Below are 15140 nucleotides of genomic sequence, written 5' to 3'. Positions count from 1 at the left end.
TAAATACAGTGTTACTTTGTATTACGCCAGAGATTTGACCGGTTTTGATTGTATTCTTCATTTTTTAAATGCAATGTATTTTGTATTTTCGCCGGAGATTTTGACTGAACTTGATTGTGTTCTTCATTTTGTCATTTTTTTAAAGTGTAAATACATTCGAATACGGTCGAATACATTTGTCACGCCCCGAACCATGGCCTGGGCATAACACGACACTCGGTGCCTTGCTGCATGTGACCGAGCGAACCACATGACTTGCTGAGTCTACATGCGACATGGACTGATGCGGAATATAAAGTAAACATGCATGAATTGTGAAAACATGGAATTCAATAATCATAAGTCTGAAAATATTATTATTATTATTATATCATGAATGCAGAATTATGGTAATGTAGCCATTAAGGCCAACTCAACTGAACATGACAACTGACTAGTCTATGAAACCTCTGACACGAATCTGTCTACTAAACTGTTCACCGGGACAAGGCCCTCGGCATACCTTAAATGCATAACTGACATAAATAGAAGTAAAGACACAACCCCGAATGAGATGGGGCTCACCAAAAGCTGATACGAGCAATGTCCTAACAAGCAAATATGTTGTCCTGTCAATCAATACTTGCATCGTGAAATGCAGGCCCCCGGGTAATAGAAAGGGGACGTCAACACATTGAATGTATTGGTATGTAAAGCAACTGAAAGAAATAACATGATAAGAACTGAAACTGAAAACCTGGACATGAACATGAGCATGAGCATGAGCATGAGCATGAGCATGGATATATATATATATATATATATAACATAAGTAAAACATGATAAGTAGGGAGAGCATTTCATAAACCGACCATGTGATATCACCACGTGGGTACGTGGAGTTCGATACCTCGCCGGACGAGAGCCCCATACCTTGCCGGGTATAAGATGGTAACGTGCTCCGATGGATCCATTCGGTGTAAATTAAGGAATCGTCCTAATGGGCGGAGCGATCCTTGTCCTATGGTAGGCTACGTAGTTTCAGGCTATCTGAGCCTTCTCGGTAATTCGTCCAACTCCCAAAAATATGAACATAATATAGTTGGCTAAGAAGCCTATGATTTTCGTGAAATAACTTGTAATCATGATTTCACGAAGTAACTTGTAACATAGCTTGTATCATGGTTTCATGAGATAACTTGTAGCATGGTTTCATGAAATAACTTGTATTTAGCATGTGTATTTCTTGTATCATGGCATGAAAGTAATTATATGATTTAATTGCATGAAAACTTGTAGACATATAGGATATTCATGAAATAATCATTCTTAGTCAAAAACATGCATGCAAGAACCCATGGAATACAAAATATGGGTTTTCATGGATTACGGATAGATTCTCAATAATCATAATGAGTATCAAGAACACAATGATAGAATAATAGCAATTCAAACATAATATAGTCATAGACATGGACCTAGGGTTATCATGAGCATAGTATAGAATAGAAACCCTAGTTTTGTAAAGTTCCATACTTTATGGATTAGGAGGCGTGAGGAAGAACAATGATGTTCCCACACGTAGATAGTAACTCTACATACCTTAATCGCTCCAAAACTTGAAGAAAAGTCTGAACCTTTGAAGAAGAATTCCAAAAGCTTTGAATTTGGAAACCTTGAGAGGATTTTCACTAATTTTCGTAGCTACTGTTCGTGGCTCAAAGGGTACTGCTCCGGACCTCCAAATCCAATCTTCACCATTCATATTTTAGACTTATGTGTTATGAACACTCCGTTAAAATTTGGGCTTTATCCAACGGTTAGATTATCGGAAAACACCAAATTAATATGGCTGTTCGGAATGAAACTCAACAGAAAAATACTAGAGTTTTCTCCAACTTTTTACAACTCTTGATTTTTATACGATAACGGGATGGATGGATTTATTCTAGTCTTTATAAATGATAAATCTTGTAGAATACAAAGGTTCTTGATTAAAATATTTACCTTGGAGGAAACCTTAGGAAACTAGATTGCCAAACCAAATTCTTGAAGGTTTCTTGATTTTTTCTTGATTGCAAGAATGAGTTTCTTGCAAGATTGAAGTGTCTAGGTTCTTTAGGGATGGAGGTAGAGAGAACAGAATAGTCCTTTAGGGTTTAGAATAGTGTTAGGGCCGTTTTTACTTCATACAATAATAAAATAAGGAGTCCCAATTCGAGTAGGAAAAGGCTAAAAACGTAACCCAAAATCTGAAGATTCTGCTCCGACCAGTGATAGTAAAACAGGCATAACTCTTAGCACAGAGGTCCGTTTGAGCTTCATAAGATGCCGTTGGAAATCTATTCCAAAGGGCTACAACTTTCATGCTTTAAGTTTTCTCAAATTATCAACTAATCAATGAGTTACGGGTGCCCGAAGTAGGTCGGTCAACCACTTTCGTAATACGTACAAGCTTTCAAATTTTTCTCTAAAACTCTAACGTTACGAGCCTAACATGAGTTCTAAGATACGAGGTGTTACAACATTCAACTTTGCGACGTCCGGCGGCAACCTTGCTGATCGGAGCTCGAATACATTTAAATATAGCCAAAACAAAAGGATAGATCAATATATAAATACACTAAAATACACTACTCTGTTGTGTATTTAAATGCACAGAAATACAATCATTTTGAATACACATATATTTAGAGAAATTAAGGTTGCATGTATTCAAATACAGTCAAATACGTGCGACATCAGATAAGATTGAATACAACTGAACAGTGTATTCAAATATAGCGAATTCCCATAAACTAGCTACGAATTATAAATCGATAAAACTAATCAGCCCTTAAATGGTAGTATTCCTATATATAAGTTGCCCTATTTTTATCGGCATAATTGTTCACAAACGGGATAAAAGTGAGATGATGCATCAGAATATGGGATGACTCGTCCTTGCACCAAATATCAAGGATAAGATGTACCTCAAGTCCTCAACTGTATGACTATTATATTCATCAACTCAAAATCTTCTTATGTGATACTGTACGCAATTTGCTGCATTATTAGAGACTAGTGCTAATCATATGGCAGAAAATGGGATAAGATTTTTTTTCCCGTAAACCATGCCTTTAATAAAAAGCTAATGACATCACTCAATCTTTTGATGAAGTCCACCTAGAACGCAACTTTTCCTTCCACCTAGAACGCAACTTTTCCTTTTCCCCGACCAATTTTCTTTAAGAACAGAAGCCAAATATTAAAAAGCTTAATTGATACACACGACAGTGTAAAGATATTGTACACTCAGTTTGTCTTTATCCGTGAACAAATAATCTACCTTATTTTTAAAATTACATTACTTGTAAACTATCTTTTGAATAATCTGACAGTGTAAAAATCGTTTTGTGCTATCTATGTATATAAGTGAAACTCAATACATATTAAATAGTATGATTAGGCAGACCCCTTACACGTATGTCGTATACTAGTAGTAGTACCTAATACTTCCTCCATTCTAGTTTATGTGACATTATGAGAAACTTTTTTGGCAACACTAAATGTTATAGCATGTTTAAGATCATAAATTTTAAAAGTTTTTTAGTTACACAAATGTTATAGTATGCTTAAAACACAATTCTTTTTTGAATTTAACATTTTAAATTTTCATGTTAATTCAAAATATGTCATATAAATTGAAATAAGAAGAAATAAGAAGAGGACTCCGAATTAAAACATGAAGGGACGAGACATATGACCTTATTTATCTCCATAAAATCGTGATAGTGAGTGAAAAAAGTCCATTACTTTACAAAGAAAATAGATGATGTTACAGTTATCCGTGCCATGGATCAATAATGTTCAAGATATTTGAACATAAAGGAAAATAAATTTGCATTTTATCTAGTTTATGTAAAAGAAAACCTCCTGAGTGGATTGGGAAGGTTACGTAGGTTTTTGGAAGACTTAAAAAGATAAAGCACAGGTAGGTCTGTGCATGATTGGTCATTTTTGGTATGCTCCTATAATTTATTCACTTACCTCAATAATGTTGTACTTGTCCACGAGTTTAGTCGAGCAAAATTAGTACATTATGTTTTTTATATTAGGAATTTTACATTGTATGCTAATTATGGCAAAATATTTACCCGTTTTAGCCCATCTTTTTTTAATTACCCGCCATAGTCATTTTTTTCCTCTTCAATTTTTACTAGACTTATATGTTATTATACACTTTTATACAAGGTTTATACATTGTCTACAGTAGATGTATAAAATTATATATTATTGTATAATATTGTATACTAGTCTTATATATATATATATATATATATATATATATTAGTATACACTTTTATACAAGGATATATATATATTAGTATACACTTTTATACAAGGTGTATACATTGCATGCAGTAGGTGTATAAAGTTGTATATTGTAGTATAAAGGTGAATATTCAAGTTGGGCCATGAAATGTTGGGCTGTAGGTTTGTAATTTAAAATATGGGCTATGAATATGTAATTTTTACCCATAAATTGTCTATAAGTGAAATTTCCCCTTTTATAGTCTCACCTTTTAGTTGCTATGATATTAGAGAATACTCCCTCTTAATTTATACGAATTTATTTCATTAGATATGAAATTTAATAAGTAGGCGTTTGTTCATGCGATTTAAAATCACAATTTCATATTTTGATTTCAACTCAGCGTTTTTTTTATACTTCATATCATGATTTAAATCACAAATTCTCCAACTTATGATTTCAATTTTTTTTAAATGTAAAACTTGACCCATAAGTTTATATTTTATAAAAAAAATCATAAGTTGGTAGATATATCTTTTAAATGTAAAACTTGACTCAAAGTAATAATGTTGATTCGTCTTCTCGGTCATCTGATCGAAAATGCATACTCGACTTGAAAAGATTGCCTGTACCATATGGGAGGGTTAATTGTACTCCATCCGTCCATTTTTACTTGTCACGTATTGACTTGACATGCCTACTAAGGAGCTAAAAATAGAATGACAATTTTACTATACTACCCCTAGTTATTGTTAAATAACCTAATGATTGAAATCAATAAAACATACTTTAAAAGTTGTGTAGCCACTAAGAATTCCTTGAACTTGCCAACTCAATAATTAATAATAAGGGTAAAGTAGGTGTGAAATGGTAAATTATCTCCTGATTTTCCAAACTGGACAAGTAAAAGTGGACAACTATTTTTAGTATACAAGACAAGTAAAAATGGACGGAGTGAGTATTAAAGAATAGTAACACTACAACTCATGTTCAGTTTTCCTTTTTATTGATTTAAAGTTCGATCAATAGATATTGTATTTTTTAGAAAGGCCTTTTGGCAGTGTATTCACTTTGTTATGAACTATGGTTTGCTCATTTGGTAAGATTGTATAAGAGTTGAGGAAGTTTTGAAAGTTTTCCCAACTTGTAGGTTTTCAGGTTTATGAAAACAAACATACAACACAAGAAATCCAAATTTTATGTCCAAATAAAGTTTCAACTTCAAATCAACCTGATTTCATATCATGAATTTCAAATCATATCTAAGGAGCCGTTTGGACATGATTTGAAACCATGAGATGAAATCATGTTTGGACATGCAATTTGGATTTCTTAAGTTGTATTTTTTCTTATAGACATAAAAACCTCACAAGTTGTGAAAACTATCAAATCTTTCCCAATTCTTATACAATCGTACCAAATGAGCAAGTCATAGTTCATAACAAAATTAATACGCTACTAGCAGGCCTTTCTAAAAAATACAACATCAGTTGATCAAACTTTATTTCAATAAAAAGGAAAATTTAACATGTCTTGTAATGTAACTACTCTTTAATATAATCCTCCCACATGGTATGAACAATCTCTTCACGCCGAGCATGCATTTCCCGATCAGATGACCGAGAAGACGAACCAACATTGTTAATCTGTCGTTTGGAAACAAATAGAACATAAAGAAAGATTGGTAGAAGTTAGAACATAAATAAAGGTTGGTAGAAGTTAATGAAGTTGGTAAATGGTTGGTGGGGGTAATTGTTAAATATATCTACCAACTTATGAGTCTTTTTTTTACAAAATATAAACTTATAGGCCAAGTTTTACATTTAAAAATTTTGAAATCATGATTTGAAATCCCAAATCATGCCTTTTTGGATGATTTAGGATTTCATTTCATGGGATGAAATCATATGTTCAAACGCTGATTTTATCTCATGATTTCATGTTCGCATGTCCAAACGCCTACTAAATGGGTCCTAACAAAATTGTGACTTTTCCAAATCACCTAAATATACACCAATTGCCAAGAATACCCTTAATGGGCCCACTGAATAGTAAAGAGAAATTGAAAGTAAGTATAAACATGAAAGGGATCTGACACATCGTACACAACTTCTAAACATTCTTCATTACCTAATAAAATATCACAGATTGTTTACTTTAAAACTAGTGGGCTCTATGTCAGATTTCAAAAGTGATAATGGCGAGGGTAATACTGAAATTCTAAAATTAAAGAGCTTTTCTTATATTGAATTAGTTCATTCGTTTTATAACTGACTAAAAAAAAAAAATAGATTCGCATAAATTGAAATGAAGAGGTGATCAGAGATAGATCGCTTACATCCTAAGTACTGTACTAGAGAGATCTGGTATCACTTAGTTTTGAACCCACAACATTGAGAGCAGCGTTTCCCAAAATGATTTTGTCCTGCGATCAGTTGCAGATCTAAAACTTTTATCAAGGGTGTCAAAATATGAAAAAGTAAACATATGTAGAAACTAAAGGGATTTAACACATATTATAAAAATATTACCTATCTACACAATGTAATTTTCCAGTGATGGGGTATCATATATTATTTTTCTCTATTTACTGGCCCTCCCTACATAGACTCGACTTATCTTGCTTTAATTTTTTTTCTACAAATTATTTGGTTTATGATAATTTGTAAAAAAGAAATACATTTAAGTAACAATTCAAAAAAAGAAAAAATTACATAATACAAATCAAAAAAATGACTTTTACATGCATTAATATTTAAGAGAGTGCAAACTGCAAATAACTCTTTGTAATAAAAATTGTGCAAATGCAATATAAAGGATGGAAGAGAAAACCAAAACTTAAATCTTTGTCATACCATTCTATGTTTCCAAGAGAATAGTTTTAACAGAAGAGAATAAAAAACAGTTTTTACAGTAGTAATTAGTTAAGTGCATGGGAACAGAGGTCAGAAGTAACAGAAATTTTGGTCTTCGTTAGCACCAAAATCTCGGACAAACCATTATTTATTTTAAATCTGTTAAACTGAAGACTGGACTTTTGAATATGCAATAGTGGCTCAGTAACAGTAGAGCAACAATCTTGGGCCTATCACAACTGTTTGCTTAACTTAAATAGATTTAAAGTAGGGGAATTAATCAGGGCGCAGTGCACAAATACTCGATTTGGGGCAGCAATTTATATTGTATGCGGAATTTTGATTTTTTGCAATATACCGCTTCAGAAGTAGATGATTGAAGTTGCAAAGATTTGTGCCTGAAGTTTGGTAAATTTCGGACTTTTGCCGGAAGTGTGGCCTTGTGAAGGCAAAATTGTCGTTTTGCCTTAAGTTTGGTATGGTTTGACAAGGCCAACTTCAGACATTTTTTACTGAAATTATGAATTTGACAAGGACAAACTTCAGACATTTTTGGCTGAAGTCGTGGCTTGACAAAACGAAACTTCTTTTATAAGATCCGTACTTCAATAGGTTGCATATATACTACTGATGATGTTTGTTCGCTATGCTACAAATAAACAGAAACTTTTAGAACATATTTTTGTTGCCTAGATCTGAAAGTTCACCGTAGACAACACAATATGACTTAAAGGGCAGCTCGGTGTTATGAAGCATTTCGTGTTTACATGGGAAGGGCTGTATCGAGGAGTCAGATATGATATAGGCAGCTTATCCTGATACAAATATTAGTGATTGATTCCATGGCTCGAATCTATGACCATCAAAAACAACTTTATCATTGCTCTAAGGCTCCCATTCACAACATGGCTGTGTTGAAGCATTAAAACAAATTTTCTCACCTCTACAAAAACAAAATTGAAGAAAATAAGAAGATAACAAATTGTTTTTGTGTGTGTGTATTCAATAATGGGAAATGACAGAACATCTGAAACATTTGATCCCAAGTGCACTGCCCATCACAATAACTCGGGGAAGAAGGGCCTTCTTTTAAAATTTCAAGGTATAAGGGGTCACATTAAGAGGGAGTGTAGGAAGCGGCTGCGTGAAATGGCTAACTCTTCTGGCCAGAGGAATAATCCGTCTGATGGCAATGCTAACAACACTCCTAATGCTTGTAGTAATAAGGCTGGTAAAGCAGTTGTTAACACCGCTAATGGGGGACTAGCTTGACTTTGCAGTACCCTCTTCTACCCAAAGGTAATATATGAAAATCCGAGAAAAGGAATTACAAAAAATGAAAACAAAATTCTTGCACTTGCAAGAGAAATATTGGTAGCATGATAAAGAGATTGCTTCAACTTATTTATAAAATTGTAGAAACATAATGTAATGTTTCTTATCTATACTATCCCTCCTGCTCCCCTGCCCCTCCTCATTTTATATTTCTTGGTTTTCCATCGTTTTTGCAAGAGATTCCAAGAATTCTTTAACCTGCATATGATTTCACATCACGAAGGAAAATTTTACTTTACATTTTAATTATAGAAAAATTTGACATGAACAACAAAATTTTGGCTAGATGTCATATTCCCAACCTCTGAAGTATCCCTGAGAGAGAAGATAGCATTACTCTCTTTTGGGCTAGTCGAAACAAGAATTCCGTAACCTTGATATCTCCCCCTCAAAACCTGGATTTAAAATATACTCTTTAATTTCAGAAGAAATGGTAGTGACATGAGATTCTGTTGTGTATTACTTACCTTGAATGCATCTTCATCTGTTCTGTCATCTCCAATATAAATAGGAAGCACATCATGGCTATTTCGAAAACCTGCATTGATGTGCACATATTTGAAAAGAATGGATAGAACTATTCATTCTAAAATTTCTTGACTTCACCAGTTATAAAAATATTTTCTACTTTATACCTAGTGAGGAGAAAGAGACCAAATCAAAATAAATCACCAGTAACATACCTAGTGATTCAAGCAAAAACTCAACTGCTTTTCCTTTGTCCCAGTCTATTACAGGACGGACCTCTAAAACCTATGGACAAGCAAAAAAGGAGCAAGATTTTAACAAATTAGTAACAAATAATGTAATAGTTGCATTTAGAGTGTGAAGGGATCAAAATGGAGACTTCATAAGGGAATGTATGTTTTTTGTCACTAAAAATCAAGTAACTGAGATACCTTCCGCCCATGAGTTGGTCGTAGTCGAGGGTACTCTTTCAAGACATCATGGACACATTGGGCAACGACGGACCAACTCTGCATTTGAAATGAAAACATCATCAATAAATGACTGAAATAATTCACAAAGGCAATTATGAAACAGCAAGGAATTAGACTCACATTCTCATCTACGTTACGGTAATGTACAGAGGCACAAAACTTGTGGTTCTCAACTTTTGCACCTTTTACTTCTTTAGTTTTATCGACAAGGGTTCTAAAAACCTGCAATATGGTCTAGCTTGTTCAATTCAATTCTGATAATATTCTTTTTCTTTTTTGGTTCCAATCACTACTTATTTGCTAGGCTTAGAGAAACAAGTAAAACACCTCGTCAATCATAGGTAAGAATTCACGAGCAGGCTGCAACAGATTAACTTCCTTGCCCTGCTCAAAACATAAATTAGAACTAGTTATAAGAAAGTAAGGTAGAAATGAGTAAAAAATAAATTAAAAAAAGAAAAAAAAGAAATGGCAATCTTTACTAGATAATGGATGAAAGGACAACTCTTATAAACTGCAATACCTGCTGGGAAGTAGATTTAATAAGTGAACCATTAGTGCACACTTCATTTCTAATCGGAAGCATGATGTCCATACCATGACTACCAGCATAATAGAGTTCAGTTAGTCCTACCAACTGATAAACCTGAAATAGGATGAACCTAAATCATAATATTTGCAAACGAAAAGAGGTCACGAAAGTAGGCGGCCTAAACTAGAATTACTTGTTAGTATAATTTTTATACCTTATCACGGCTTCTTCCACTGATGATGGCTGTTGGGAAATGCTTTGCAACATCCCTGACAGCAGAACGCATCTGCAGAATTTGTAATTTCTTTTCATTTTGAACATAATCAGGTAAGCTTCTCTCTTGCAATAAGGAAAAAATGGAGTAGTTACTTACATCAGCGGAGATAAAAGCACGGTCAGGATCATCTACAATTGGAGAAAGAGTCCCATCATAGTCTAAAAAGATAACAATCTTTTTATTCTTTGCATGGCTAACGATCTGCTGAAAGGAGTTAAGAGCCGATGGATACTTGAACTGTGCACAAACATCAGGAAGAGAGACGCTCGTATCAGACGTTCACTCTGTCTAGGCAGATAGATAAGTGTGAAAAAATTTGGAAAACAATGAAAATATCTAACATACCATCCAAGAAGAGTAAATAACTTTAGCATCATCAATAAAATCCTCGGCGTCTGCTTCCCTTTGAACCTTCTTACTAGGAGGTGAAGAAGACTTCATTGCATCAAGCCAACCGTTAGAACGAACGTCATCAAGCCTCCCTGGCTTCTTTCTCGGAGTCATTAGATCACTAGTGGAGATTGAAGGCCCTGGTTGAGAATAAGGCAATAAACTAGAATGAATCCGAAATCTAGACTTGTTTATCGGTGAAGGATTTGTTAGAATAGAAGAAGCTTTCACGGAATTCAAGTTCATTGGATCTCTAAGAATTTGACTGATTTTTACTTCACTATGTAATTGAACTCTGAATATTACTAGTTGAAATGGAGTACCTAATCTTTTTATTTTTGTCAATGAAAAACCACCTCTTTAGCGTTGTCTTGTCACAGCTCCTGAGTTTGCTGCCCATCAAGCGCCGGCCTCCTGAAATTTGGTCAATCAAAAACTTTCAAATGGCATGATTGTCAAATCAGTGGTGTAATTTATCCAATTATATGAATCTATCAGCACAAGTACCTCATATTCGGAGCCACGTTGCAGCTTAAAGAACACAACATGTTTGGCTTAGAATATTGATATTAGTTATAAGCCTCTGTGCTTCCTACCTGAAGAGAAGAAAACAACCAATAGATGTCATGGTGTTACTTATATCTAAAATACCATATGAAGGAAAAGTATTGACAAAACAATATCATTGTAACACACGAGCATATGGAGAGAATGGGATCGTGTGATATTAACAGTGGGAAGAAAATGTATGCCAATCCTAATGTCAATATAGAAACAAGATTAATTTCGGTGCTCTCTATTGGAAGGCGTTTTGTTGGTTGGCTTCACGACCATTTCCCAACGGCAGAAATAGAGACCAGAAAAAAAATAAGCATAGTAAACATTTTATTCTTCACAATTATTAGAATCCCTTTCCCACAGGATGTTTGCTGTTTTACAGTAAAGTTATTTTACAAATCGTGTGAAAATTTCCATTTCTATCAGAACACAAGTTTCGGCTGCTATATGAGGATATATGAATTTCTTTCTCAACTGTTCAGCTTTTGTGGAATTGGTTAGTCTATTGTTATAGCTGGACCCTCAAATAGTAAGAATATCATGCTAAGAAATTGATCTTACACTGAATAGTTGTTAGAAGCCTAATTAATCAGGATTTCTCTTGGACATTTATCTCTATGAGCTTTTCATTAATTGAGGTCGATCTTTAATGATTTTGAACCAAAAATCTAGCAGAGAGTATTAGTAACCATACGTTGAAAAGTATCCACTTGTTTATCTGGTAATAATAGGAACTCAAGACTCTCAATTTCCTCTCAAAAAGATATATGCATAGTTGCATACACTAATATAATGTGTATGACCAAGAGAGGTTCTGTTCGTTCGCTAAAATCCTATATATCATGCGTGATATGTGTGTCTATGTGTGAACACAAGTATAGATAGAGTTAGAGCTACATTCCAGAACACACACTATCAACTTCGAACGACACGTCTAAATCTCATACACATTGATAGTCTTGTCTTTTAGCCTAAGTTCCAATAATGGTACACATTGAACAAGATTAAGTGCATCAAATTCAAATTGTAGAAACCAAACAACTTAATTGAACGCCACCATGAAAGTGATAAACAGAGCTTTAATGGGAAGAAACTTTATTGAATTAAACCTCTCGGCAACCATAAATATGCCAATAATTTAGACATGAAAATTAGGAGAGGCTGATAACAATCTCTGACCAAAGACAGTAACTAAAGAGAATAAGAAAATAGCAGGCTTGATATGAACCATTGAACAGTGTTCAACTGTAACGATTAATCATTGTCTATAACAACAAAATTTTAAAATGTGGCAGTTGGCCTAATGAAATTCCAAAAGGCATTTTGACTTCAAACAATATTAAAGGAAATGTACAGTTGTTAGGACGGCATGACCAACCACATAAGGGAATGCTGACTTTTTAATATATACGCATACTCCATTTTTCAAGGTAAAACATTAATCTGAAGGAGTTCAAGTTCACAGTATAAAATATTAAACAATCACTGACTTATATAAAGAAATTACACGTAAAAAAATTATGATAAACAGTAATTAGTAATTTACTCCCTCCATTTCATAATAAGTGGTGTTTTATACTTTCATTTTATTTAAAAATAAGTGGTGTTTCACAAAATAGCATTAACTTGTTTTCTTTCCAATTTTACCTTACATAACCAAGAAACCATTAAAGATATACTTTTCTTTTCAAGACATTTAATTAAGGGTAAGTTAGTAAAAATACTTCTTGCTTTCTAACCGGGAGTAGTTTTCTCCAGGGCCCAAGCTAAAACACCATGAAACAGAGGGAGTAGTAAAAATGAAAGTGATACACAATCAAAACTTCAACATCTTACAGCAACCGACAAATTAAAAATAATTCAAATCGTACAACAATGGATTTAAGGATTTTGTACTGTCAAATGATCACTATAAGCAAATAATTAAGCAAAGTACTACATTGTTTATGATCGTACAGAAGACAGAAATCTAATCGATCAAAATAACCTCCGCAGAAACGTCACAACAAAACAGGTGGTACGCGTGTCTTTGATCGGTATCTAATTTGCAGAACATAACCAATTAAGTCATGAAATGGCCAAAAATGCAACTTTGGACGCCCCCACAAATGGAAACAAACAAGAATAAAAATGTGTTAGCATATTGAAGATAAATGTGCGGAAATACAAAAGATATGCATGATAGTTGAATGGCCACTTATAATTCAGAAAGAAAAGAAACAAAGTACCTAATTAAAATGACAAGAAAACCTGGTTGACAAAAATGTGAATATCCAAAACCCTGAATTAATCCGGGAGAACCCAACGTCGATTATCCAATTGGAAGGCCAAAAATAACTGTTAGATACCAAAGTCAACTAGAATTAGAAAGTAAAAAGCATGCAGATTTAGCAAATAAAATGAAAATGATGAAAATTGGTCCTTATGGTAAATGATAGAAGAAGATGATAGAGATAAAGGAATCTACCCAGAAATGAGGAGACCCTAAGAATTATTGGCTGAGATGTAATGGAGAATTAAGAATGAAATTAATTAGGAAAAGGAAAGAAAAGAGGAAGGAAAATGAAGAGAAAATGGAGGTGGTCAGGGCCACGTATTTATAGAGTTTGATATGCCCCCCAAAGACGTGACATACAAGAAAATATCTTCCTTCTTGAAATGGTTTACTAAAATTTTGAATTTATGAATTCTGAATTTTGAAAAGAAAGTTATTAGGTTTTAAATAAATTATCTTTACATATAAGTGGATATTTTAATATGTACAATATTTACGCCAAGCTATTAGGTTTTGCCGAAATAGTAACCGTGCATGCGAGCTCCGCCCTTGACAGCAGGTGCGGATGCATCTCTTCGAAGACGGGTTCATCTAAACATTTTGACGCGGAATGTAAAGGGGCAGAGTGAGCCTTAAAGTTATCTAGAACCCAATAAGCCAAAAGAATTGTGAGTCAGGACTCATAATAAATTGTGATTCTAGAAATGTAAATTTATATATATGTAAATTTTTTTGAAAATTTTCAATAAATAGTACATTAAAATTCATGATTTTAAAGAAATAATAAATTCAATGATAAAAATTACCATCAAGTTTAACTTTTAGATCTGTCTCAAAACTTTATAAACTTCTGATTTAATGAAATTATACCTCATATGCACCCAAGGAGTCGGTGTGCACGAGGAGAAGTGGAATAATTTCGAGAGATCAACATACGATATGTGATTTTTATTTATTTTGGATGGACAAAATTAATTCAGCTTGAGGACATACTCCCCTTACCTTAGCCTTGGTTGGAGGCTAAACCAAAGCCTTGCTTCCAGGCTAGTAGAGAAAGCAATTGTCCTCTTTCATATTTGTGAACGGTAGCAGATATTCAATTCAATAAAATAATTGAAGTACGCACCAACATTAGATAAAAGTCAAAACTCGGAACTATTCACTCTTTTGTCATCGATTTCTAATATTAATTGATAGCTGGTTGGAGCTAGTCGGAATAAGTTTCAGAAAACATTTAATATAACTAGGGATGTCATATGGACAATTTGTAAGGAAGCGCCCAAATCGCTTTGGCACTTTTTTCTTCAAGCGCTTATTATATAAATAAAAAATTAGCCCTAGACATCTCGCCTAGTGGATTTGCTTAAAAATAAAAATAAAAAATGGACAATTTGCGTTGAGTTTTAGTGGGTTAAAATGTTGAAAAATAGGCAAATAGCTATTTTTTGCAGCGATAATTAGAAAATAATCATCATCTCAAAATTAATGAGTACTAGCATTTAGCCACCTGTGTATTACTTGGACAAAATGCCCTAAGCTAATTATGGAAAACCTAGACTCTTCTTTTCCACTTTTTGATTTGAAAACTACGCTTAACGTAAGTAAATTAATAATGCTTGCAAAACGTAACCGAAAAACAAGAAGCAATGAACTGATGAATCACTACAACAAAGTATGGAATTTGCAACAAAATTTGTTGTTGCA

General features: G+C 33.5%; 1 protein-coding gene across 11 annotated transcripts; it reads right to left on the bottom strand.

Annotated features, from left to right (window-relative positions):
- Positions 1 to 8103: 8103 nt before the first annotated feature.
- On the bottom strand, positions 8104 to 13766 carry LOC132043149 (probable trehalose-phosphate phosphatase F). 11 transcript variants are annotated; one of them, XM_059433641.1, is made up of 15 exons: positions 13629 to 13766; positions 13390 to 13498; positions 11111 to 11199; positions 10960 to 11017; positions 10559 to 10743; positions 10310 to 10450; positions 10151 to 10222; positions 9928 to 10050; positions 9732 to 9788; positions 9525 to 9626; positions 9363 to 9440; positions 9147 to 9216; positions 8931 to 9001; positions 8766 to 8858; positions 8104 to 8661 (listed from the first exon to the last, which is right to left on the bottom strand). In XM_059433641.1, the coding sequence occupies exons 5-15, from the start codon at positions 10715 to 10717 to the stop codon at positions 8608 to 8610; spliced, it is 1020 nt and encodes a 339-aa protein (XP_059289624.1). In that variant the 5' UTR covers positions 10718 to 10743; positions 10960 to 11017; positions 11111 to 11199; positions 13390 to 13498; positions 13629 to 13766; the 3' UTR covers positions 8104 to 8607. The 11 variants fall into 11 exon arrangements, 10 of the variants coding, with proteins under 10 accessions (XP_059289624.1, XP_059289617.1, XP_059289619.1 ...); XM_059433634.1 differs by having other exon boundaries at positions 10927 to 11017; positions 13629 to 13765; XM_059433636.1 differs by having other exon boundaries at positions 10927 to 11017; positions 11111 to 11195; positions 13629 to 13765.
- Between the last annotated feature and the right edge of the window lie 1374 nt (positions 13767 to 15140).

Source organism: Lycium ferocissimum, unplaced genomic scaffold (genome assembly GCF_029784015.1).
Source record: "Lycium ferocissimum isolate CSIRO_LF1 unplaced genomic scaffold, AGI_CSIRO_Lferr_CH_V1 ctg215, whole genome shotgun sequence".
Classification (NCBI taxonomy): domain Eukaryota; kingdom Viridiplantae; phylum Streptophyta; class Magnoliopsida; order Solanales; family Solanaceae; genus Lycium; species Lycium ferocissimum.
This window is presented reverse-complemented; position numbering and strand designations above follow the sequence as displayed.